This window comes from Meles meles, chromosome 2 (genome assembly GCF_922984935.1).
Source record: "Meles meles chromosome 2, mMelMel3.1 paternal haplotype, whole genome shotgun sequence".
NCBI lineage: Eukaryota > Metazoa > Chordata > Mammalia > Carnivora > Mustelidae > Meles > Meles meles.
This window is the reverse complement of record NC_060067.1, coordinates 2,965,898-2,991,128: the sequence shown is the minus strand read 5'-3', so window position 1 is coordinate 2,991,128 and position 25,231 is coordinate 2,965,898. Positions and strand designations below refer to the sequence as shown.

Genomic DNA, 25,231 nt, shown 5'->3' with positions numbered 1-25,231 from the left:
AGCTGCCGAGCTGGCTCAGGAAGAGAAAAGCTGTAGCCCTGGAGGTTCTGCCCCTCCCTGTTCCTGACAGCATTCTGACCAGGCCATGTTTTCCTTATGGTCCTTGACCTACTTTAACTGGGACAGACCTAGAATCTCAGTACCCAAAATACACCCTAAGGAACGATGGTCCATTGGAGATGCTGTTTCCCCCTGAACAACTAGGTTTCTACTCTGAATCACTACCAGCTCTACGGGTTCTCCAACAAGAACTGGAGCTCTCTTCTAAATGCGGACTCTGGAAATTCTACACCGTTTTTGTCATGGGAATCTCCTTCCCCAGTTGCTGGTTGGGCCACAGCCCCAGAGCCTGAGGATTTGGAACCAGGGCAGGGCCACCTATTCGATTTTGGTTAGCTACACCATCTAGAAGTCCTTGTAGTTACGACCCACTTGGTAGATCTGATCCTCTCACCTATCAAGGCCATGTCCTTTTAGTCCTAAGCCATTGATTATTTAGAATTCCAGCCATCTCTCTCCGTGGACTGCCCTACAGAATCCTCCGTAACCCCATCCTACATGGTCCCAACTTCCTGACCTTCCTAGCTTCCTACCAAATGTTTGCAAGTCCCACCCTTCTGAGTCAGATCATTCTTAATCATTATCTCATTTAATTCACAAAACAACCCAACGAAATAGAATTGTCCCTGTTTGACTTAACAAGAATTTTAAAACCAGGGACATTGCATGATAGAAAGTACAAAACTTCACACAGCTGGGCAGCAGCCGGGTTGGAACTCACACTCAGGTCTTATTCCCAATTTCCTACTGGTTTCACTCTATCAGGTTTCCTTTCACCACGTCTCTCACAAGGAACTCTTGCGAGACACTTATAACACACCTTTCCGTCTTCCAAATCATCCTGCACATTACCGTAAGGATGTTCTTCCTAGGCTTTCTCAGCTAGCTTACAAATCTTATCCGTAAGCTGCTCTTCCATTGTTCTCCAGTTACTCACAAAATAAGTGCCAATTCCCCACTCAAACATTGGAGATTTTCCATAATCTGATCCAGCCTGCCTGTCAACATTTGTCCCTCATTATTCCTCCATAACCCAGGCCGGGCCACATTCCCTCCCGTTCTCCAGCCCCTCAGCCCAGGCTCCTTCTGAGTTCTGGACTCCCTGCTTCTAATTTACTCTAATTGTCAGAGCACAGTTCAAATTCCACCACCAAAAGTCTCCCAGGACTTCATATATCCAAACTTATCCCATCCTTCTGTCAACTTTACTCTAGCCATATTGGCTTTTTAATTTTTTTTTATTGTTATGTCGTGTTCCAAGATTGTTTGCATGTATCACCCAGTGCTCCATGCAATCCATGCCCTCCTTAATACCCGTCACTGGGATAATGCATCCCTCCACCCCCTCCCAAAAACCCTCCGTTTGTTTCCCGGAGTCCACAGAACCATGAGAGACTATGGACGCCATATTGGCATCTTAATGCAAAGTGCAAGACAGGATTCCTCTCTATCAGCCGGAGTGACCCCATGAACTTTCCCACCTCGTCCTTATACCCACATTCTGTAATTCTTGCAGGGGCTACCATATTCCAAGCCTCAAGTCATCATTATTTTCAAGCTCCTTTAGAACAGAGAATTTGTCTTGTTCATGTCCCTCTTCAGGGCTTAACAAGGTATCCTAAGCAAGGTTAGAGCTCAATAAATGAGTGGATGAAAGGGTAACTCAGATAATGGGGGGAAGGGAGGAGTGAAAGAGGAAAGCTTTCACCAGCACCTACTTGAGCTAATAATGAATTTTAAACTTTCACTTTTAAACTTTAAGATTGGCGATTAAACCAATATTTCGAAAACAATTAGATACCATGTTTGCCGGGATAGAAATCTAAAAATTTTGAAATGATCTATTTCATTCTAAATCAAAATAAAACATGCAAATGATTTTCTGAATCAAATGGGTTTTAGAGAAGGTATTAAATTGTTAATATGCAAACTGTTCATAACAAAGGCTTCTCCCATCACTCACTTTTGAAGTTATAAGAGAAAGGACCACTACAGTATTTCTTTTCTTTTCTATTTTTTAACTACAATGAAAGAAGGCTCCAAAGTGAACTCCTGTCTTTGCTGATTAAAAAGCTGATTCTGTACAAACCACGCCTTAACAAAATGTGATTTACAGCAAGGGGACCGGACCATTTAGGTCACTGGATTTGGATGGGCAAGAGAGGGAAGACAAAGAAAACATGAAAATCAGCTTACATTTTTTTCTCAATTAATTTTAAATTAATTTAATTTTTAAATTAATTTTAAATTATTATTAAATTAATTTTTAAATTTTAAATTAATTTTAAATTAATTAAATTTCTCAAAGAAAGAAATTAATTGACAATAAGGCCTGATGTATATGAATAACTACCAGCAAAAAAAAAAAAATAAATCATCTCCCAATTTAGCTAATATCTTGCCTTCAAAGTACCAGACATCTGAATTTTCCTCAGTTTTCTGATTCTTTACATTTGCTTAGCTTTGCATAAATCCATTCCACAGTACAATTTTATCCACTAGTCTGGTAAATCATAAAGAATGAAGGGACAGTCTCTTCTCTCTGCCCTTACCCTGAAATAGATGCAGTATATTTGTTTTAAATGCCAAATATAATTTTTGAAAATAAGATGGTACTTTGTAAGTATAAAGTGCAATTCAAATTCCAGGCAGAATTATAGCTTTTGTATATTACCAGAGATGCAACAATCCCTGCCTTGAAAAGACATAAAGTGCTTGAATTGCCTTAAACTTCAACCAAGCGAGCCAAAATCGCAGGATCCTCATGTCGATAAAAATCTCAACCGTGAGCGGGATCAACTTTGGTTGTACAGACCCCATTCAGCTCTGCCACGTGACTGCTGCCCCGCCCCCCCCGCCCCCCACCCCCCCAAGGCTAGCTTCCCAAAGGACAATTCACTCCTCCTTGTTTTGACAGAAGAGCTGAAGTTTAACTGAATGAGCATGAACACTACACCACAGGCCCAGCAAATGAAACGCAAGAGACTTTGCATGCAATCTGTGGCTGAAATGACACGAATCTTTCTAATTGCCTGCCAAGTCTTTCAACATAACATACTCAAGCTAAAGTCCATCGAGAACGTCAGGCCACAAAGGCTGTAGTTAGAAATTCCGTCTAAACTTTCCCTAATACAAATAAAATAGATGAAACTTAATAAATAAATGTAGCAAAACAACTTTATCTCCTCTGGTAGTCAACTACTAATTCCTTGAAGGAGAAATATGCAGTCACAGCCCACAGAGTTTCAAAAACCAATTAGTCACCAAGGATTTTGAATTGAACCTTTTACATAGAAGGGGGGGGGGGGGATTCCAAAGGGAATAACCCAGCGAGGTCTTCTCTCCTTCCCACTATAATTATAAAAATAACCACTAATTCCCCAGCACAATGAAATCCTATTTAAAAGTTTAAAATACAATCCACAGATTTGTTTATTTACAGGATCAAATTATGCTCTCTTTTGCACTGTCCACCCACTTTCCTATATTTTAAAACAAATCAGTTACAGAGTATTTACCTTGAATTCAAATATAAATCCACATGAATACGAATCCAAATATTTCCTATTTTTTATCTGCAATTTTTTCTAAATGCTAGACATAATTAAATTTTTTCTAAATTTTTCCTAAAGACTAGACATAATCAAACTCCTAAAATAATAAAATCTCTGCATTTACATTCGGCCTGTCCACTAGATGTACTGATATGCAATCTAACCAAATCATATTTTCTTCTTTGAAAAGTTCCATGAATTAGGGGGAAAAAAACCTACAGGCTACCTAAAAACAAAAGCAATCGATCTCCCTCGGTTTCTGAAAAACATGCTCTTTCAAGAGAAATTTTCAACGCCAGAACCAAACATCCAAAGACTCTGAGACTTACTGTTCTTGTTTTTGTTTTTTTCCCTTCAGTAAATACCTAAAGATGAGAGGAAAAGCTTTGGCTTAGCGAATATATATCATTCACTTCCGTTTTAGGATGGTGTTTACCAAAATATCATAAATACTTAACAGCAACTGTTCCTAGTGCTTCTAGCAAAAGGCAGTAAAAGGAGACATAAACCTGAGCAGTGGAAGCCAAGGAGCCTTGCTTTGCCTCTCATCATCCCGCCTCCTCTCCCCTCTTTAGGGGGTCCCAACTCACAATCACCAGAGACTGGGCTGCTGGGTTCCAAACAGAAACATGACGAGCTCCAGTGAAACTAGGAATCGTTAGAACAGAACCAACAAGGGCCGCTCAGCCGCCGCTGCACGGGGCCGGCTTGAGAGCTAAGAAACACCGTGTTTTGGAGGAGGGACACATATCACACATTCCGGCCCAGATTTTTATTTTACACTTCTTCTACAAAGCCTATAAACTTGCAAGAGATGAAGACAGTGAGGAACTCCATGCTCAAAGGGCATGTTAAGACTGTTCATGAAGATCTTCGACTTGAAATCTCACACCCAGGCTCAGAGTTCAACCTACAAGCCTTCATACCAACCACGAACACAAACAAAATCCACATCTTTAGGATTAATGCCGCCATGTTCTCAATACCAAACAAATGTCCTTCTTAATCTCTTTCTTCAAGACAACAACCACCTGAACGGATACGAAGATTACTGCTTACGTTATAAAATGTACCTAAAGTCATAAGCCTTTCTTACTCCCAGAAAAATACTCACAGAATTAATTATTCCTTTAAGGGCTTGAAATCCACCTTTCACAGGGAAAACTTGATCACTGGAATCGGCAATTCTTTCCAGCTTTAGAAAAAGCAGGAACATTTAATTAACAGGTAGTTGAGACATACACGTTTTATACACTTCATTATGTTTCAGTTATGTTCATCTGGAAAATTATACTACAGGATTAATTCACCAGGGCAGCCTGTCAGGGCTGAAGGAGATGCACTAGTGTTACTGCAAATGTATCACAATGAAATGAATCTGCCACAGGCCCTTTACACTGGTCTCAAGTTTGAATCTCAAGAGTGCACAGCTCTACTAGCTGTTAAATGTCAAGAGACACAGGAATCTTAGTCATATTTAACTAAAAATTTAAATGTAAATTCATCTGGTGAGCAGGAAAAAAAAATATATATATATATAAACCTTCAAAACTTAATGAAAATATCAGGGTTTGGGAATGAGAATATTAAGGATTTCCTCTAAACAGATTTCCCAAGTGCCTGCACTCCTAAGAGTCAAGTTTTCAATCAAACTAAAACACCTAAATACGACTGTCATAATAATCTTGAGGTCAAGTTGAATTCAAGAAGGAGTATTCATAATATTTTAATCCAAATGTGTGTTCTATAATATTAGTTCCTTTAAACCAAATAATTATTCAAGAAACTTTAGAGTTTCATTTTTAGTAATGAAACCTATCCAAACCAGACATTATTGATGCAGAATTCAAAATCACTCTATAGAAAATGGTTAACAACCAATTAGGGTCACAGAGAGCCATCAGTGGTGATTCTGAAGAACTGCCCTGAAGACAATTACGTCCTTTAGATTGAAGTCTGCAGATCTGCTGTGCTCACCTGAGCTTGTTCAAAGTCGAGAACACCAACACAGTAAACTCTAGCCCCAAATGACCTGGATATCTTTGCCTAGAGAGAGAGAGAGAGCAGCGCAGGGCGGTCGGTATTACTCCAACATCAGGCTGTACACGCAGACACACACAGCAAAGCACACTGGGGCTTGAAGCACGGTTTCACTTCATACTCACCTCTTTCTCCGCATATGATGGCACCAGACCGTCCAGCTTTCCATCAGTCAGCGCAATTATGATACTGGAGGTTTTTAAGCCTCCTGCTTTCTGAATTTGTTCATTTGCCTGAAAATGAAGAATAATTATCCAACTAACAATTTAATCTTAACTTTTAACCAGCATGTTCCATCAAGCTGAATTTATGAGTCTGACAAAAGCAAAATATTACAGACGGGCTTTTAAAACAGGGTATTCTGTGTTAACTATTTTATTTGAAATATGCATAGATTCACATTATAGAGTAGTTAGTATTGGGTCTAAGGATATAAATTTTAAGCTTTGATTGACTAGTCTGAAAATAACCACAGAGAAAATGAAAAATTCCTTAAAAAGCAAAATGCCATCCAAATTTTTCTTACCACCACAGTCAATCAGTTTCATCCTCAGAACAACTAAAAGCATTAAAAAAAATTTTTTTTAATTCTTTAAAGATAAACATGTAAAGAGGTCTTAGAGTTTGACCAGAAGTTAGAGTTCATTGCATTACAGAATAAGAAAACATTCTCTCCCATACTTAGAAATGTGAAGAACTTACAAGCTTTAGTCCTTCATGGATGTATGTCTCTCCTACTGGTCTAACATCTTTTAAGTCCTCCAAGCCTTTACTGATTTTGCTTCTGAAAAATATAAAATTAAACAAAAGATCACAATAAGCACTTATCCAAAAACATGGCAATATTACAATCAAGATTCCTTCAGTAAGAGGAAAGAACACGGGCTTTGAGGACATAACTTCTCATACTTTTTGCTATTTAATAAACATTTAATAGCATTCATATTTTAACTACAAAAAATAAAAGCACTGCCAATGTGAAATATCTTGAAACATCGAGGTCTATTCTAGGCATTTTTGAGCTGAGAACAGGTAACTTCTATCGTATTTGTTTGACTAAATGCTAAGGAGTAAAACATTTTCCTTCATCCAAAACAAACGAGGATTGTATAGGTCAGCTTAAGTGAAAAGCATTTCTGAAACACTTACCCACTTCCCTACAAGCTGGAAATTTCTTTGTTATCTGTAAATTTCTGAGGCACATTACTTAACCCCTACTTACAGAAATTTACAGTTTCTACCTGTTTCCCAGAGTCGTGTGTCTCAGAATCTAGTGACACTTGTAGCATCTTCTCACCCTTCCAGACACTAACTCACTCTTTTGCACACTGTAGGTACTTAGTACATACCTGATAAACAGAGTAAAGAATAAAGGATGGATGGGCGGAGACATGGATGGTAATGGGCTCTTGAAAGAGGCAATATAAAGGAAAAAGATAAAAAAACTACAGAATAATCTTTTTCATCATGACTGATTAATATCCCAATGCAGTATGTCTAAGAGAAGCATGAATACATTGTTTTTTTTTTGTTTGTTTGTTTGTTTTTTTTTTAAAGATTTTATTTATTTATTTGACAGACAGAGATCACAAGTAGGCAGAGAGGCAGGCAGAGAGAGGAAGGGAAGCAGGCTCCCTGCTGAGCAGAGAGCCCGATGTGGGGCTCGATCCCAGGACCCTGGGATCATGACCTGAGCCGAAGGCAGCGGCTTAATCCACTGAGCCACCCAGGCGCCCCATGAATACATTGTTAAAAGCGATTTTTATGTATTAAGTAAGAGAAGACCAATTTTTCAGAGTTTTTCAATATAGGTTTCAAAGACCCCTTAAAAAATAGAGAAACCATAAGAATCATAAGAAATAAATACAACAATGTGGCAAAAACAATCCAAAATAAACTCAAAATTTTGTTTTAAATTTTTGAATTTAGGGGCGCCTGGGTGGCTCAGTGTGTTAAGCCACTGCCTTTGGCTCAGGTCATGATCTCAGGGTCCTGGGATCGAACCCCGCATCGGGCTCTCTGCTGAGCAGGGAGCCTGCCTCCCCCTCTCCCTCTGCCTGACTCTCTGCCTACTTGTGATCTCTCTCTCTGTCAAATAAATAAATAAAATCTTAAAAAATTTTTTTTTGAATTTAAAGAATCAGAAGAGAGATCTTAATATATTGTTTTCAGAATTGTAGTTTTTATAAAGAAGCCAAGTCTCTTTTTGACTGTGTGAGAGAGAGAGCACTTGCCAGCTGGGGGAGAGGCAGAGCGGGGGGGGGGGGGGGACTCAAGCGGGCTTCATGCTCACTGCATAAGGAGCCCAACATGGGGCTCTATCCCACAACCCTATGATGATGACCCCAGCCAAACTCAAGGGTCAGACACTTGGGGCCCCTGGGTGGCTCAGTCTTTAAGCATTTGCCTTCAGCTCAGGTCATGATCCCAGGCTCCTGGGATTGATAAATAATAAAATCTTTAAAAAACGGAGTCAGACACTTGACTGACTGAGCCACCCAGGTGCCCCAAGAAAAACACCTTTTCAACAAAAAAGTCCCTGCAACAGTAAACTGAAGTATAATGCCTTAAATAAAACATAAAAAGCACAAATAAGAATGATAGATGAAAAATTATAAAAAGTAACTTACTAGAGTCATACATAAAAGGATATATACATACACACATATACACTATTAAAATTATATACATAAAACATATATCATACACTATTAAAACATATGTCAAAAATAGTAAAAAAAAATTTATCATGCTGCAATATTGTATTTTGAATATTTGAAATACACGAGTCACTCACCAGAGCTACATTCATGTTTTAAAAGTAACTTAGTGATTGTGTATTGATGTTGTAATGAAAATTATTATCAGACAAGTTTTCCATCTCAAGGAGCTTCCCAAAAACATAAGATAAGTTTCAAAATATGATCCTAATCCTCTTCCTTCCTGATTCAGTAATCTCTACCAATCCACACTGATTGTCTCTTTTAATCCCTGGTTTAAAATCAGTCTACTGTGAACCTATCTTTAACTTTATTATGCTCTTTTCTTAAGGTACCCCAAACATATCCACGATCAACTTCTACGACACAATAAATAACTTTGTCTCTCAAAAACTTTCTACTTTAACGTAATTAACTGAACTGAATGTAAAGTTTTCACTTCTCAACTAGACGGGAAGTCTACAGTGAACGATCACTAGGTCTGCCGTTTATAATGTATCCTCCTGCTCTCACTTACTAATTATAACGCCTTTTACAAAGTAGTGTTCAATAAATTTTTCAATCTACCATAGGAAAAAGATTCAAAATTTCACAGATGATGGAGTAAATTACCTACTTTATAAGCTTGCTTTATCTAAAAATTTAGACACAACTTGAAACTGATTCTGTCTGTATGCAGACCAAAACCAAATCTTCGGTATCTCCCAAAAACAAGTGGCAGTGTGTCCTCAAGCATGAATGTTTGCTGCCAAAAGGGAAATGAAAAAGACAACTAAAATTCAAGTTTACACAAACAGATTTTGCACGGTGATATGGTAAAAAAACGCCTTCTCCATTCAGGTCAGATTCACCTCACCCTTTAATTACTTCTAAGAACCAGACACCACCAGCAGAGGACTCGAGGCTACAACAACTTGCCCTGCATGGAATTCGGAATTTTTCTGGCAGGCAGGACTCAGCTAGCTTATTTCATTGGAAGAAGAAGAATACCCCTGGCTTTTCTATCCATAACCATACCTGACACCATAACATTCTAAGTAGCTCGGAATTCCATCATTACATGGTCGTTGGAGGCAAAGTGTTTCTTGCCAATAGTCACTAACACCAACACACATGAGCCCTGGTCTTACCCCCTTTCAGTGGAACTACAGTCTGTCAGCCTCCACCAACCAGTGTCATTTTAGGGCAAAACAAAAGCCAAAAGAAGACAAGGCAGATCTCAGGCCTTCGAAAGATGCCAAGCAACTGAAAATAAGTTCTAAATTTGTTTGTTAGCAAATAGCTAATTGGGGAGCGGGGGAAGCAAAATGATGTCGTAGGTTAAAAAGAGAACTGATTCATCTAAACTGAAACTCTAAGAAAGCTCTTAAAAAAAAAAAAAGAAAAAAGTGGGGGATGACAAAAACAAAGGAAAAAATGCACGTTATAAAGCTCAAATTCAACAACATCTTAGATCAACCTCACCAAGTTTGGTTTTCACGTTATGTCTCCAGCTACAGGAATTGTGATACTGAAACCACTTTGTTATTTGTTGTGAAGCTGTAGTCAAGGGTGCTGCTATCATAACACATAATATCCCCTCTAAGGTCCGTGGCAGAAGGTTCTCGTCATCCCTGAGTAATCACCACACACTTCCTCCTTTCTGCTAACTACAACTATGTCAACTGTTTCTTGCCCTAACTGTTGGGAAGCCCACAGTAAATTTCTTACTCATTCACAGAATTCTGCTAAGTTCCTATGGTTATCATATTGCTACATCCTCTTTTCCAAAATTTTAACTTTTCTTTTTGTATGTTGTGATCTTTCTACAATGTTGTGATGTTCGTTGCAGCTTCCGATACCCTTTGGAAAGAGGCAGAATTAAAACAATTTAATGGGATATTAAACCTCTGATTTTTTTGTTGAGAATCAGTGGGCTAAAATCTATAATCAACTCTTTTTTACATCACAATTATATTTTTGGAGAGAGAGAGAGAGAAAGGGAGAGAGAGAGAGGCAATAACACACTGACTTATTTTTTTTAGTCCATAAAGTAACACATTCCATTCTGTTAGTATCTCTCCAATTTCTCTGCCGAGTAGAAGGAAGAGATAAAAGGGAAGGGAAAGGATAGGACAGGCAAGAAGAGAAGGGAAGGAAACATAGCAACCACACCACCACACTCTGGGACACACCAATGGCTTTTCTCCATCCATAGAACACTCTGGATTTTGGAAGGTGTCCATGTCATAACTCAAATAAATATATACTGTAAAGAGTGACATAATACAATTATTGGCGGAATTCTGACTTGCCCAACTAACACAATTAAGGCACGATTTTTTTATTTTAAGTACCTTCAGCTTGTGACTAAGGATATTATGTTTATACATTTGTACAGTACTTGAACTTCCCAAGGGACAACCTCTTAACTTTCCAGATTTCAAAACTCTTTCTAGGTTTCACTCGATGTCCGTGCACCTGCGGAGCGCCTCCCACAAGTGAGCACTGAGTCTGCACGGTGGTAAAGAGAAGGGCTCCCACGTCGTCCACACACAGCCCTACATCTTAGTGCTCCACCGTGCCGTCCCTGGAATCACCAAAGCGCTTAAAAAAAAAAAAAAAAAAATCCCTTGTGGGCTCTAACTGAAGAGATTCTAATTTACTTGTGGTCTGTGATACGTTCGGGGTTATTTTTTTTTGAAATTCCCCAGAGTATTCTAATGTTTACCCAGAAATAAGAACCTCTGATCGAATCTTCTTTTTTTACATATATTTTATTTATTTATCTGAGAGATAGTGAAAGAGAGAGAGACAGAGCACGAGACGGGGGAGGGTCAGAGGGAGAAGCAGACTCCCCGCTTAGCAGGGAGCCCGCCAGAGGACCCTGTCCTGGGACTCCGGGATCATGACCTGAGCCAAAGCAGACGTTCCAGCAGCCAAGCCACCCAAGCACCCACCTCTGATCTAATTTAAAAAATCTTTCCATGTTATTGGAATGCTCTTTTCCTTAAGTATTTTGCCAGTCAGTCCTCCACTGAAAGGGTTTGGGGGTAACTAGGATAATTTTTTTTAACTATAAAACACAGTTTTTCGGATGGTACAGCTTATAGTCAGAGAGAACTTAGGTTAATTCCAAGCCCTACCTTGTTTCTTCATCTGTAAAACATGATGAAAGTATCTCCCCCGTGGGGCCATGGTGAGGCTTCAGTGGCACACAGGAAGTACTGAGTAAGTTACAGGTACAAAGTTACAGGTACTACTGCTGTTCAGTTGGTATCAGTCATTTCCCATGTTCGTAGGGTTTTGTTGACCAGGTTACTTTCTCCTTGATTCCAAGGAGCACTCCCTCAGCAAACTGAGAGTTGGAACACTTTGATACCGAAACCAGAAAGGAGGGCCGCCTGAGTGGCTCGGTGGGTTAAGCCTCTGCCTTTGGCTCAGGTCCTGATCTCAGGGTCCTGGGATCAAGTCTCACATCGGGCTCTCTGCTCAGCGGGGAACCTGCTTCTTCCTCTCTCTCCACCTGCCTCTCTGCCTACTTGTGATCCCTGTCTGTCAAATAAATAAATAAAATCTTAAAAAGAAGAAGAAGAAGAAGAAGAAGAAGAAGAAGAAGAAGAAGAAGAAGAAGAAGAAGAAGAAGAAGAAACCAGAAAGGAGGAGGGAAAAGGAAAAAAAAAGGAAGGAAAGGAGTTATATGGAACTTTGGTGGGAGAAGGTCCCGGGAAGAAGTCAAGTGGGAAGCTGCGTAATGAGGGAGGAAGACCTACAGACTGGAGTAAACCAGAGGTGAGCTACGGTCTGGTTCTACAACTAATAAACCATACGCACCAGCCGTTTACTGTCTCAGTTTCCATCTCCATAAAATGTAAACAATAATGCCTGTCCAGCTGGGATTTCATTCATTCATTTTACAGATATTTTTGGGTGCCCACTATGATGTTGATAATGTAATGTTACTTGGCAGCTTTGAGCATTCAGAAGGTAGCAGGTGCCTGGACAGAGGGGGCAGCAGAAGAGAGACAAGAGAAAGAAAAGTGCGTAGGACCCAAAACAAACTCTCCTCCCCGCAGGTTCTCCCTTCCACCGCCTCGTTGCTCTTCTGGAAAACCTGTCAGATGGTAACGCGTATAAAGGGTTTGGTACAAAGGTTATCAGAGTACACCACCACCATGAGATGGTATTAGTTATTAGTATTAGTTGTTAATAGTAATACTAACAGACGTGAGTTGTAATTGTAACTAGTTATAATTCTCTAATTCCCTTATCCCGTCACGCGAGAGGGATCGAGTGAGGTTTCCACCAGCCCATCCCCATCACTGCATCAATGCGTGCGGCACACAGTCTAGCAACCGGGCCTTGGCCTCAATTCTCGACCCTCACACCTCCTAGTTTTGCAACTCGGGGCAAGTTAGGTAGCCTCTCTGGTCCTCCATTTCTCCCATTGAAAAATGGGGGTGATAACAGGACTTACATAGCAGAATTTCATCAAAATGAAAGGTTCTATCCCGCGCAGAACCTTCGTGCACCGCACAGCACGCAGGAGTCAATCACAACACCCGCTGTTTATACCTTCGCTCTACTCTGGTCTCTTTATCCACAGAAGGAAACTCAAGGACGGATTAACAGCTTTGTTAGTCGCAGCCCCGAAGCCTCATTGGGGAACTATGCCTTTACTCTTTCCTCGCAGAACACGCCATTTTAAAACTTTATGTTAAATTACACAACCAACAAGTCACATCCGTAAGTGCGGACTGTTGCTCTTGAATAAGAACAAAGAGCTGAATACCAACAACCTCAAAACGTACTTCTTTCACAGCTGAAATTTTAAAGATATTTTTAAAAATTTGCAGTCATTTCCAGTTAAGAAAACTTCCAACCTCACAGTGCTCTAGAAAGTATCTGACCTTCTGTTAATCTGTAAGTCCTTGATAGTTGAAATTTAATAATACTTTTTAAAATCATGGAGGGAAAGTAAAATGTGCCTATCTACGCTAACGTGATTCAAGCATAATGGTAATGTTAAAAATATAAAAGTAAAAGAGAATGTATTAATGTTGTTAATAAACAAATGATTTTCATTTATGGAAAAGAATAAAAGAAAGGAAGAGGTTAATAAAAATTATAAAAGTAAAGGACACTTCGCATTCAAAATTTACTGAGAGGGATTACGGGTCACACCAGAATCTAAAGACTAGAGTCCAAGTTACCAGTCTAATTTTTTATTTTGGTTATATACAAGGGTTATATTTTTTCTCTAAGCTGACATGTTTACATCTCTTTTGAAAGAGATGCATCTTGGAGTTTCGTTATTACTTTTCATAGAACCTATAGTAGGTGACCTCCAACACGACCTCTATCAACTCCTTCCCACTCCCTACAGGCCCATTCTCCCATCAAGAGACGGCATTTACGTCCTCCCCACTTGAACCTGGCCTCGTACTGCTACTGCCTGGCCATCGGATAAGGTAGAGTGATGTTCGTGGCCATCTGAGTTCAACCCTTAAAAAAACGGGGACTTAGTTTCCTTCATCTTGTAATACTTGCTGCAGAAATGCTCCGTCTTGGAACACAGTCATCATACCGCGAGAAGCTGTGCCACATAAGGAGGTCCCATGGAGGAGAACCACGTCATTCCACCGAACAGCTCTAGCTGAGCTCCAGAATAACAACCAGCCTCCAAGACTCAGCATCCGGTCATATCACATGCAGCAGAGGAACCTCCCAGCCATGCCATCCACCCAGAGTTGTGAACGGGAATAAAACGGCTGTTGTGTAAGCCACTAAGTGTTGCGGTGTGTTGTCACGAATCAAAACCTGCTTATTGCCTATATAACACGTCGCTCTAAGGCCAACATACGCCAATGTCTCTGCGGTCCAGAGTCCAGACCAGCGAAGCCAAGGCAGCAGCCCTAGATTCAAAAACAGCTGCTGACACAAAGCTCCGCACAATCTGGATTTTATGAAAAAGTTCTCTCCAGCTTCGTCTACGCTTACCGAGGTGTGGTGACTGGGTCACCCCCGAAGTCCACGCTGGCCGCCTGGGTGCATGCTTTACCCCGCTTCCCCGCCCGGTGACTCAGGAGAAACCGACCTCCGCATTTCACCACCTGGGTGCGCCAGGTGCGTCTCCCAGGTACGAGTAACCACGTGGTGCATGTTGGAGACTATAAGGCAGACGCGGGGCTGCCCTGAAAGGGACCGTTAGCACATCCACGACGAGAATCTGAGCAGCTGCCTTGCCCGGACTCTCGGGATTCGCACAATGTGTGGCCCAAGCCGACGTTCCTAACCAGGAGGAACCACTTCTCTACTACAATCCACAACAACAAAAAGTACATTCACTTCCTCTCTCCGCATCACTGGCTTGTAGAATAGACTAGACTGAGAGGAAAAACCCGTCTCTGAACTACGACAAAGTCTGACTAATTGTGAAAAGCGGAGAAGGGGGAACATGCCAGCCAGTCCGACGCACAACAGTGGTGAGCGCTCATGCTCCGGATTCGGCCCCGGGCGTGAACCCCGGTCCCAAATGCCGGGCTGTGTGACTTCGAGCAAATTCATCTGGCCTCTGTGAACTACGGTTCGAATCCTGCCGCCCGAGGATGAAATGATGGTGGTGCACACTGATAACCTCCGAGTTCCTTCCCAGCCTTAGACCCCAGCCCACACCATGCGTCACAGGCATGTAATCGTCCTAACATGGTGACATGGTAGGAACGATTAGCTCCTTCCAACGGGCAAGAGAACTGGGCGCCAAGAAGTGACATTACTTGGCCAAGGTCACACAACTAGTATGTAGCTTCCATGTCTACCTGACTCAAGGTCCACTCCTGGTGATTTCATTTTAACAAGGAGCTTTCAGGATCCCCCAAGGTAGCGACTGGATACGTGTTCTTTCTGAATGCTCTCTCTTTCCAACTCCCAAATTCCATTCTGTCCCCAAGACAGCTATCTCTGGCTAAAGAAGTCAGTAACATTTTTTTCTCATTTGAGCATTTCAGTTTTTTTTTTTTTTGGTTTTATTTTTGTTTTTACAAATAATAATGTTGAAATAAAACTGAATCACCAAGGTGTATGGAAATTTAAAAAATGAAGGTTCTCCCCACCCAGATTCTCACTAAGATAGTATCGTGGTCGGCAGTTTGTTGTGTATCTTCCAGACTTTTCCATGCATGTATGACCACACACACACACACACACACACACACACACACACACCATAAAAACGGTTAAAGATTTTTTTTTATTTTAGAAAAACAAAATCATACTTAACTCTTTCTGCCACCTGCTTTTCCTAATTAGTGTATCTTAGATATATTTTCGTGTTAAATACACATGGATTTTTCAATTCTTTTCATGACTACATAGCATCCCATTCTATATTTTTTTAATTACGCCAACTGAAACACATTTAGACTGAATGCAATGTTCACTATTAAGAACAACACTGCAGGGTCCAACTTCGCATAGACCTATCTTTGCACACTGGTGCTAGGATCGTGGAACACTCCTAAAAAGCAGAATGGCTGATAGGAACCTTCTAAACTTTTACAGATACTGCCAAGTTTCTGTGCAAAATTAATGAACCGATTTATAAGCTACCAATTCCTATGAAGGGCTGTTTTATCACAAGTAAATTTTTAATTCAGATTTTAAGGAATAAGAAGAAATCTTTTCAAAAAACAGAAATGTATATATTCTCTAAACTTAATCAAATGACTTCTCCCTTTAATTTCCTGTAAATTTGCCTATGGAATATTTTTTCTTAAGTAATTGATCATTGTGCTCAGGTCAAACAATTATGTGACTTTTTCAATTTGGGAACAAATAGAGTAAAAAGAGAGTTGAAAATGTTTATAACTGATCTACAAGAGTAGGAAGAAACTTAGCAAACCTAAGTCATCATTTATCATGTCTCAAAGAGAGAAAATATATTATGGTAGTTAACAACCCAGGTTCCAGAGTCAGAGCAATTCAACCGTTCACCCAGCAAGCATTTGTTGAGAATCTACTGTGTCCAGGCTCTGTTCTAGTATCGAACACCTGAGTGGCAAGACAAAGAAGACCCTCTGCTCTCAAGCAATTTATGTGAGGGCGATGGAGATTAAAACAAATTAAGAGAATAATTTCAAAAAGTGATAAACAAACAGACTATCGTGACAGATTTCTGAGGAGGAGGGCCAGAGCGCCTGTAGACTTGGTGGCCGGGCTCAGGGTCTCAGAGGAGGGGACACACGGGACGATGCCTAAATAATAAGAATGAGCGAGCCCAGGGAAGTCCTGCGGCAGAGATGTGGGAACGAGCCCAGCCTGTTCAAGGAACGGAAAGACTAATGGGCTAAACCGTGGCACACGATGTGGCAGGAGAGGGTTGCGTAAGGGCAATCCGGTAGGGCTTTTAGGCCACCGGGAGACGTGGGCTTTCCATTCCAAGCCATCAGAACTGTCAAGCACGAGAGGGGCGTGTGCTACCTTATACTTTAAAAGACCATTGTGGCTAATTATACCCTCACCACGTATTAACTGTATGTCCTTGGATAAGCTACATTACCTTTCTGGGCTTCCATTTCCTCATTTGTAAAGTTAAGATAATAATAGTATGTATTACGTGTATTGATATGAGGATTAAATGAGGTAATGAATGGAAAGCATTCTGCACACTGCGTAGCACATAATAACTGTTCACTAAATGTTTTCCACTAAATCACTTTCACATCATTAAGATCATATTGCATAGAACTGAGCATAATTCACTATCCCCAATTATGTAGCATAATAACTAAAAATATCCTTTAAAATTACTCTTGATTTAGGTTCTCTAATATTGAAAGGCCAGATGTGTCCATACTGAATCAACACAGGACTTTCCTCTTATCTGATCCTATAATACAGCCCTGAGCTATTTATTTTTTTTAAGATTTTAATTTATTTGAGAGAGAGAAAGAGTGAGAGAGCATGAGAGGGCAGAAGGTCAGAGGGAGAAGGAGACTGCCCGCGGAGCTGGGAGCCCGATGCGGGACTCGATTCCGGAACTCTGGGATCACAGCCTGAGCCGAAGTCAGTGGCATAACCAACTGAGCTGCCCAGGCGCCCCAGCCCTGAACTATTTAAGTGCATTTTCACACCCCTTACTCTCACACACACTAGATTACTCATCTTTGTGTTGCCCCCAGAGCCCATAATTCTCAATACATCATATATAAGGTAGGCAAGCAGGTAGATAGACAAGTAGATGAATCAGCCAACGGATACACAGAGGACAAAAATCATGGGGCAAGAGAAGAGAGTGTCTCAAACTGAAACACTTAAAAGGGTAAAGTTTTTATATTATGAGTATATAAAATGTAGAACTGGTCATATCTTGCCAAGTTATTATTCTATTCATGTACTTACCGAGTACCGGACGCCATGCTGAAATTCTAGAAGAAGACACTGCTCTGTCTTAAGGACTCAGTGCCTTCCAATCTCCTTCATCGCTACTGAAAATATTTAGCAACACTCTGAGAAACATGAAAGAAGTACTTCTTTATAATAACCAAAGGAATGAAGAATTATAAGCAATAGAACCAAAACTCTGGAACCTGCTGTGTGTCTCATTTTATCAGGTCTCTGTGTGATGTGATCTAGGACATCAAGAAAGTTTATAGGTAGAATTCCACTGTCTATGCTTTGAAACATAGTTTCAAAAAACAATTTCCACAATAGTTGCAGAAATATTGGTTCGGATTTTGTATCTAAATATGTGAGCTGTTTCTACACCCTTGAGAGTAGGTAACGGAGGAAAACTGACCCTCTACCCAAATACCCAGGACAGAGACACTTGAGAAGTTACTGATTTAATAAAATAAAATTAGTAAAAGATCTAGGAGCAGAAAATAATACCCTTTAATGGAAACCGTTCTGTGATACACAAAGTACTTTTCTCTGCCTTGTCTTATTTTCATCTTTACAAAAAGTCTCTTAAGAAAGCAAAGAGTATCAATAATAAAGATTCAAAAGAGAAAGAAAGAAAACATGGCCAAATCTGTCGGTGTGCATACATAAAAACTGACACACTGATGATCGGCCCCTCGTCTCTGAATCAGGAAGTGGCACAGCTGTAATTCTAACCTAGGTCTGAGTATCCTGTCTGCCACGGCACCTAATTCAGCACGCCACAGATAGTGCGATTCATTAAAAATGAATAGAGCATTATTTGCGAAGAGTCAGGGGAGTGAACTGTATATAAGTTCAAGTAGCATTATTCACATCCCTCCTAGATTATAAATCCTTTTAACAGGATGATTATCCCTTTATGTAAGCATCGTTCCTCCCTAATCATGAAAACACTACATATTCCCTAGATTAAATAATAGTAATAATAATGGTAGGAGAAATGGAGAGTAACAACGACAGAACTTCCATCTCTTGAATGCACACGCACCGGGCTCTGTCCTGCGTTCCACGTTGATGGACTTCATTCTACAACAGCCTAAGGACGCAGACGTTGTTGTCACCATCCTCCCTGTCATCATTACATAAACGGACAAAACCGAGGCATGAAGAGGTTAAATTATCTTGTCCTTGACCATTTGGCTAGGAAACTGGTTCAGTGACTCTCAACTGCAACTCTCGATCTGCTGCGTCTTCAGAGAGAAGCCTCTTTACCCCAGTCCTCTGCTCTGTGAGAGTCCCCCCCCCACGATAAAGGAAGACTCTCCAAATTAGATTAACACTTTCACCCCTTTCCATGCGTTTCTAAGCAATACCAGCTCGCCTGGCCAATCACTACACTTCATCTTCCAAGTGCTGGAGGACCCCGATCGAAAGTGCCTACAGAGAACCTGGTAGCACAAGCAGGTGACGACTGGCTACTCTGTCTGGGGTTATGCCGAGGGCTTTTCCCTACATATGCGCTCGGTAAACTCTGAACTGTCCGTTCCTTCTCCTGAAAATACCCCATTAGGAGATCTATGTGCATCTTTGAAAATTAAACTGGGCAATGAAAAAAACTTCTTTTCATGGAAGCAAAGCTATTGCATGTGGGTTATAAGGGACCACTGTTGTTCTGTACACTGTACACTGGGATGTACAAAACAAAGTACGGAAGGAAAGGGTCAGCGAGAAGACGGAGATCGTGAATGGGACGCCTCATCTACAGACGTTATTTCCTCTCCAGAAAAAGCAACACTTAAAGCACAAATAAATTAGAAGTTTATATATATACCCATATGTATGGATATATATATACACACACATAGTGTGTATATATGTATATACATATACACATAATTTTCCAAATTAATTCTGCAACATATAAGTAAGTTCTCTCCCTGAGTTTCTTTAAATATTATGTTTCCTTAACCAGAGCTTAAGCAAAAAGTTGAAAGAAACAAAATACTTAAATAAATATTACATTTTCTTGACATTTTTTAAAAGATTTTATTTATTTATTTGACAGACAGAGATCACAAGTAGGCGGAGACGCAGGCAGGGGGTTGGGGGAGGAGCAGGCTTCCCCGCGGAGCAGAGAGCCTGATTCGGGGCTCGATCCCAGGACCCTCAGATCATGACCTGAGCTGAAGGCAGAGGCTTCAACCCACTGAGCCACCCAGGCGCCCTTATTTTCTTGACATTTTTAAAGAAAAAATTAATTTATAAAAAAAAAAGCTATATTCAAGTGTAGCTTTTCAGAAATCCACATATCATGCAAAACAAAGTACACCAGTCTCCCTTACCGAAATAACAGTTTGGAGAAATATGATTTGAAAAGAATGCTAAACCATCCGTTCATTCAACAAGAATTGAGCAAAAACTGTCTTTTCATACTTTGTGTTAAGTAAAGTAGATACAAAAATGAAGAAGAAAATCTCTCTTCCTGCTCTGGAATTCATAGTCTACTATCCAAAACTGATCCAATGGAAGGTAGCCATTCTTTAAAACATGTCAGTGACTACTTCTAACTTGTCACTGGTTTCAGGTGACATAGAAATGGTCATATGAAAAACCACGGCAGTGACTTGGAAAACACCACATCTTTCACGAGAATATATATATTTTTCATTTATAGGTATAATCTTTATATTTGTATTTATATATATTTATATATACTTAAGTATATAAAATATGTATTTTTACATATATTTACAAATTTATAGGTCATATTTTATATTACATATATAGTACATTTATTACATAAAATAAGCATATATATAATAAAAAGAGAAAGCAATTTCCTTTGGATCTCCAAGTAAGACGGAAGATGTGGGATATCTGCTGAATCTAGTAAATTATCCAGAGATCTGTATCTTTCTCCTCCCTGATGTCCTGCAAATTCCTAGTAGATTAATATATTACACTTAAACAAGACAGATGTAGAACTACTTATAGTACCAGAGAGGGGGAAAGTTGGGAAGTAGTGAGTACCCAGCTAAGGCAGGTATCTGGGTTTCACTGTACATTCCACAGCCCACAAGAGTGATATTGATTTTCAGATTATTTGCTCTTTCCTGTTCCTCACACCTCCTTTCTCCTCTATTAGTGAACAGAGCTGAATTGTCTGTGCATTTGCTTGACTCCACTGGGAGGCCTGAATCACCACTCAGAAACATCAATCATTCCTTCAAGATTAGTCTCTACTAAAAGCCTACAGTGAAATGATAATGCACTAACCTGTCTCCAGTTAATGGCAAAATAATGGTTGCTTTAGAAGAAAACACAATGAAGGATAATCTCATTTCAGGGCTGCAAAATAAGAAAAGAGGCAGTTAAAACAGTTTTAAAAGAAATATTGATATAATACAGATACATGGCTATGGAGTCTCAGTTAAAATCCGACTCTGATGGTCCAGGCTTCTTCTAAATGGAACTTCCTAAATAGATACACTAACTCTGCTTGACATTACTGTGAAGCCAGCCTGGGATTAGTCACTGCGTCTCAGCACTCAAACCATCCTACATGACCCCTAAGGCCATTCAGGGAAGAGACTAACTAGAAAGATGAATTCTAGGCCATGTAAAATCTTCTCAATGAAAATACTTCTTCCTTCAGTATTTACCCTGTTCTAGCTCATCTCCTTAAAGGGGCCAGGCCCTTCTAAGCGATTGTCATTAGCAACATTGAAGGGCTGGAGAGCAGTCAGTTTGATTAAATTACCACAATTATGATGTGAGTTCAGACAAAAGTGATCCCGAAGTAAGAAAACTTAAAGAGTGTCATGGACAATGGGAAAGAGACTCACAAATCAGTTTCGATTAGACATTTTTCTATTGTCCAAGTCTCAAACATCATACTGCCAACCGGCAAGCCCTGGCCCAGTTAGCTACATCTCGTAAGCTTTAGGCATGTATCTCACAGACCGGTTCTTGTCTCCAAGACACTCTCCCTAACTACGACCAAGCTCTGCAACTGAAGACAGGAAACTAAGATCTATAAACTGAAGATCAGAATGATCTCAAAGGCTTTTCCGTATTTAAAGACACTGTCATCCAGTATTCAGCCGTTAGTCACTTTCTACAACGTATTATGAGTTAGCAACTAAATTTGAGCCAGAGAACTGTGCACACAGAATTGCAACTTGCAAACCAGACCCAATAAATAAAAGCCCCACTTTTTCAAAATGTTGTATTGAAATGATCCATTACTTTCAATCAAAATCTATGTGATACTCTCTGCACACTCTCAGATTAAATCAGAAAATTTATAAACCGTCTCTACGGCCTTCCACATTTAAAGATACAGGGCCTTATTTTTCTTTCCTAGACAGTTTTACTTCAGACCCTGTCCAGAAATGAGAGTGTTATACTTGGCTTTTAAGCAGGAGACTGATGATTGAACATGGACACGCATACATTTTTATAGGGATAAGTTTACTGCTGCCAATAACTGAAAGCAAGGATTGCCTAGGCCTCTACAGATTGTTTGAAGTTACTTACAACATGACTTTCAAAATGTTTTGATCATCCAAGCCTGTTTTACAGAAAACATTTGGGCTAACAAGACTGAAAGAAGCAATATTTAATGATACAGCTCCTTTTTGTGTCCTTTCCATTATCTTGATAAACTTGCATTTGCTCACTGCATTTAAAGAAGAAGAAGAAGAAGAAGAAGAAGAAGAAGAAGAAGAAGAAGAAGAAGAAGAAGAAGAAGAAAAATGGGAAGAAGAAAAAAAAAAGGCTCAAAAGCCTGGTGTTTCAGGGTTATTTTTAAATAGAGATGCCACTAATTCCTAGTTACCCGTAAAGAAGAGAGTAGGCTGCACTTCAGAGCAGTTATGCCTGTTGTAGGAGAAAACCCAGTCTCTCCTAGTAAGGCTTATTGCATATATAGAACAGTTAAATTTTAAACCAGCCACACACCCACACATCGGGTAAACACGAGTCCTCTCTTTAAACACACACAAGTGTCTTTTCTGGTAGTGGGTTATTAACACATGTTCATTTGAAGTTTACCAACACTTTTTTTTTTTTTTAATGAGGACCTCTACGATGTTAAGAATTGTGTGGAAAGAAAAATACATTATGGATACTATTAGCATAAAATTTGTTTAATGTGATACATTATGAGAAAGCGTAACTGAAATTCAAAACAGATGAAAATTCAGAAAGGAAAAGACATGTGTAATAGTATTTGAAGATGCCTCCCCAGGGCCTGAGCCAAGTTTCTGGAATCTCGACGAAATAATCCTGAACAACTGAAGGGCCGTCCTGGTAACTATGTGTGTAATAACGGTCTGGAGGCACCTAAAAAATCAACATTTCAGGGGAGGCTTTCCCTGCAGAAGGTCTGGAAACAGGAGCATCTTACAGCTGGGGCTACTTCCCTGCACCGCCCACCCCGGGCCTGGAAAAGGAAAGGGAAGCAGAGATACCTCACGAATCTCTCCGTGAGCTGCTGCACAAAGTTGTAAATTTCGATCCAATTATTAGCCACACTCCCGGACCTGCGGAGGGAAACTGAGCTGATCAGAAGCAAACAAAAACGCAAAAGCAAAACGTGTACGTGGGGGTATCCGGGCCTGCACCTCAAGTAAAGTTACAGTCCCGGCGGCTGGACTCGGGGGTGGCTCCCCGGATTCTCTCGGCGCCTGAGTTTCCGGGAAGCCCACCCGCCCTCGGGGACCACCTGCCCAAGGGCTCGGAGAAGGATCCCGCCCCCTCGAAACAAGCACAACCTTCCTCCAGGGGATACGCAAACCGCCTGGAGTCTGTCGACCCTGGGGCTTTGCAGGCTACGGGGCAGCGCTGGGACGAGGATGGGGGCCCGCGAACTGCAGCCAGCTCGAGGGGGCGAAGGCAGAGGGGCCGAGGGCGGGCCCGTCCGGGCTGCGGGGATGCAGACGGCCACCCCAGACACTGCCCCTTCCCCAGAGGCCCCAGGACGGGCCAACAGCGCCCCCCCCCCCAGAGCGCCTGCCCCGCCCGCCCCGCCCGGAGAGCGCTCGGCCCTCGGACCGGGACGCACGGAGCCCCCGCCGTCGGGCTCCAGCCTCCTCCCCAGGGCGCTCGCGCAGCGCCGTGCCCCCCCCCCCCACGGCCCCTCCACCGCCGCCGCCAGAAGACCCTGCCCCCCGCCCCCCCAGCACTCACTTGTCCAGGACGAAGTAGAGGTCGAAGGCTCTCGTGCAGGACGGCTGCTCCGGGACGCTCGCCGGCCCCCCAGGACCGCTGAGCAGCAGCAGCCACAGCCCGGGGACCAGCCAGCTCCCGGGACTGCGGGCCGGGGACAGCCCCGCCACCATCCTGCGGCCGCGTCCGCTCCCGGCGCCCTGGTCCCGGCTCGGCGGGGACGGCGAGCGGCCGGAGTGCGGGGGCGCGCCCCGGGGCGGGGGACGGCGAGCGGCCGGGGCGGCGGGACCCGCGGACGGACGGACGGACGGACGGACGGACGCAGGGGCGGGCGGGGAGGGAGGTCCCAGCAGGACAAAGGCAGACGCGGTGCCGGAACTCCCGACGACCGCTCTGGAAGCGCGCGGGCCCCCGGCTCCGAGCGCGGCCGCAGCCCCTGAGCGCCCGAGGGCAGCCGCCGCGGACCCGCCGGGCCGCCCCGCTCCGCCCGCAGCGCCGAAGCCCCGCGGCCGCCCGGACGCGCGGAGCCGCGCAAACTTGGAGCGCGGCCCCCGCCCGCCCCGCCCGGCCCGGTCGCCCCGCGCTGCACCCGCGCCCCCCGGCTCCAAGCTGGCGCCGGCCGCTGCCCTGCGTGCGGGAGGCCGAGCGGGCCCGGGCTCGGCGCAGAGTGGCCGCTCGGCCTGGCCGGGAGGGGTCGGGCCGGGCCGTCCGGGTGTGGGTGCGCGTCCGGGGGCGGGGCCTGCGCCGCAGCCACACGCGCCCCGGGTCCGCGGGGCGGGCCGGACTCCGAGGGCTCCAACAGCGCCGTCCGCCGCGGCCGCCCCGACCCGCCGGCCTGCGGACCGGCCCTCGGGGACCCCGCGGGGAGCGCCTCGGGGCGGGGCGGGGCGGGCTCGTCCCCGCCGCCCCACCCCCCCGCCGCGGGCGCTCCCGCCGCCGCCGAGCCGCGGGCCCCGGACTAGGCCGCTTCCTCCTCGCCCGCAGCCCCGCGTGAGCCTTCGGCTCGGAGCCCGGACAGGGGTGCGGGCAGCCGGGAGCGGGTGGAGGCCAGGCCCTGGGCAGGATTCTGGGACCGGAAAGTTGTGCCCCAAATAACCCATGCAACCGTCATCTGACCCCAATTCCAGAAAATTTAAAAACTTTCTCTTGCAGCCAACTAGGCCCTCCGGCCGCACCCCTGCAGGAGCTGAAGCGCGACTCCGGCCCCCGCCCCTGCACAGCGGCGGCCTCTCCGCCCGCACCTCCGCCTGCGACTTCGCCTCCCCGCGTTGACGCCCGCGGTTAGACCCTGCGGCCTCGCTGGCAGGAACACGAGGTGTCCCCTCC

At 42.9% G+C, this 25,231-nt stretch overlaps 1 protein-coding gene across 2 annotated transcripts in view; it reads right to left on the bottom strand.

Moving 5' to 3' along the window:
* ANTXR2 (ANTXR cell adhesion molecule 2) overlaps positions 1–25,015 on the bottom strand; it is a 150,393-nt gene extending 125,378 nt beyond the window's left edge. The window contains exons 1-8 of one of the 2 annotated variants that reach the window (XM_045995396.1): positions 24,168–25,015; positions 23,927–24,125; positions 23,209–23,280; positions 21,011–21,082; positions 6,357–6,438; positions 5,780–5,887; positions 5,592–5,660; positions 4,729–4,809 (exon numbers count right to left, since the gene is read on the bottom strand). In XM_045995396.1, coding sequence (XP_045851352.1) covers positions 4,729–4,809; positions 5,592–5,660; positions 5,780–5,887; positions 6,357–6,438; positions 21,011–21,082; positions 23,209–23,280; positions 23,927–24,125; positions 24,168–25,005 — 1,521 coding nt within the window. In that variant the 5' untranslated portion in view covers positions 25,006–25,015. Of the gene's footprint in view, positions 1–4,728; positions 4,810–5,591; positions 5,661–5,779; positions 5,888–6,356; positions 6,439–21,010; positions 21,083–23,208; positions 23,281–23,926 lie in introns of both variants that reach the window. The other variant, XM_045995389.1, reaches the window with a different exon arrangement.
* Positions 25,016–25,231: the final 216 nt, after the last annotated feature.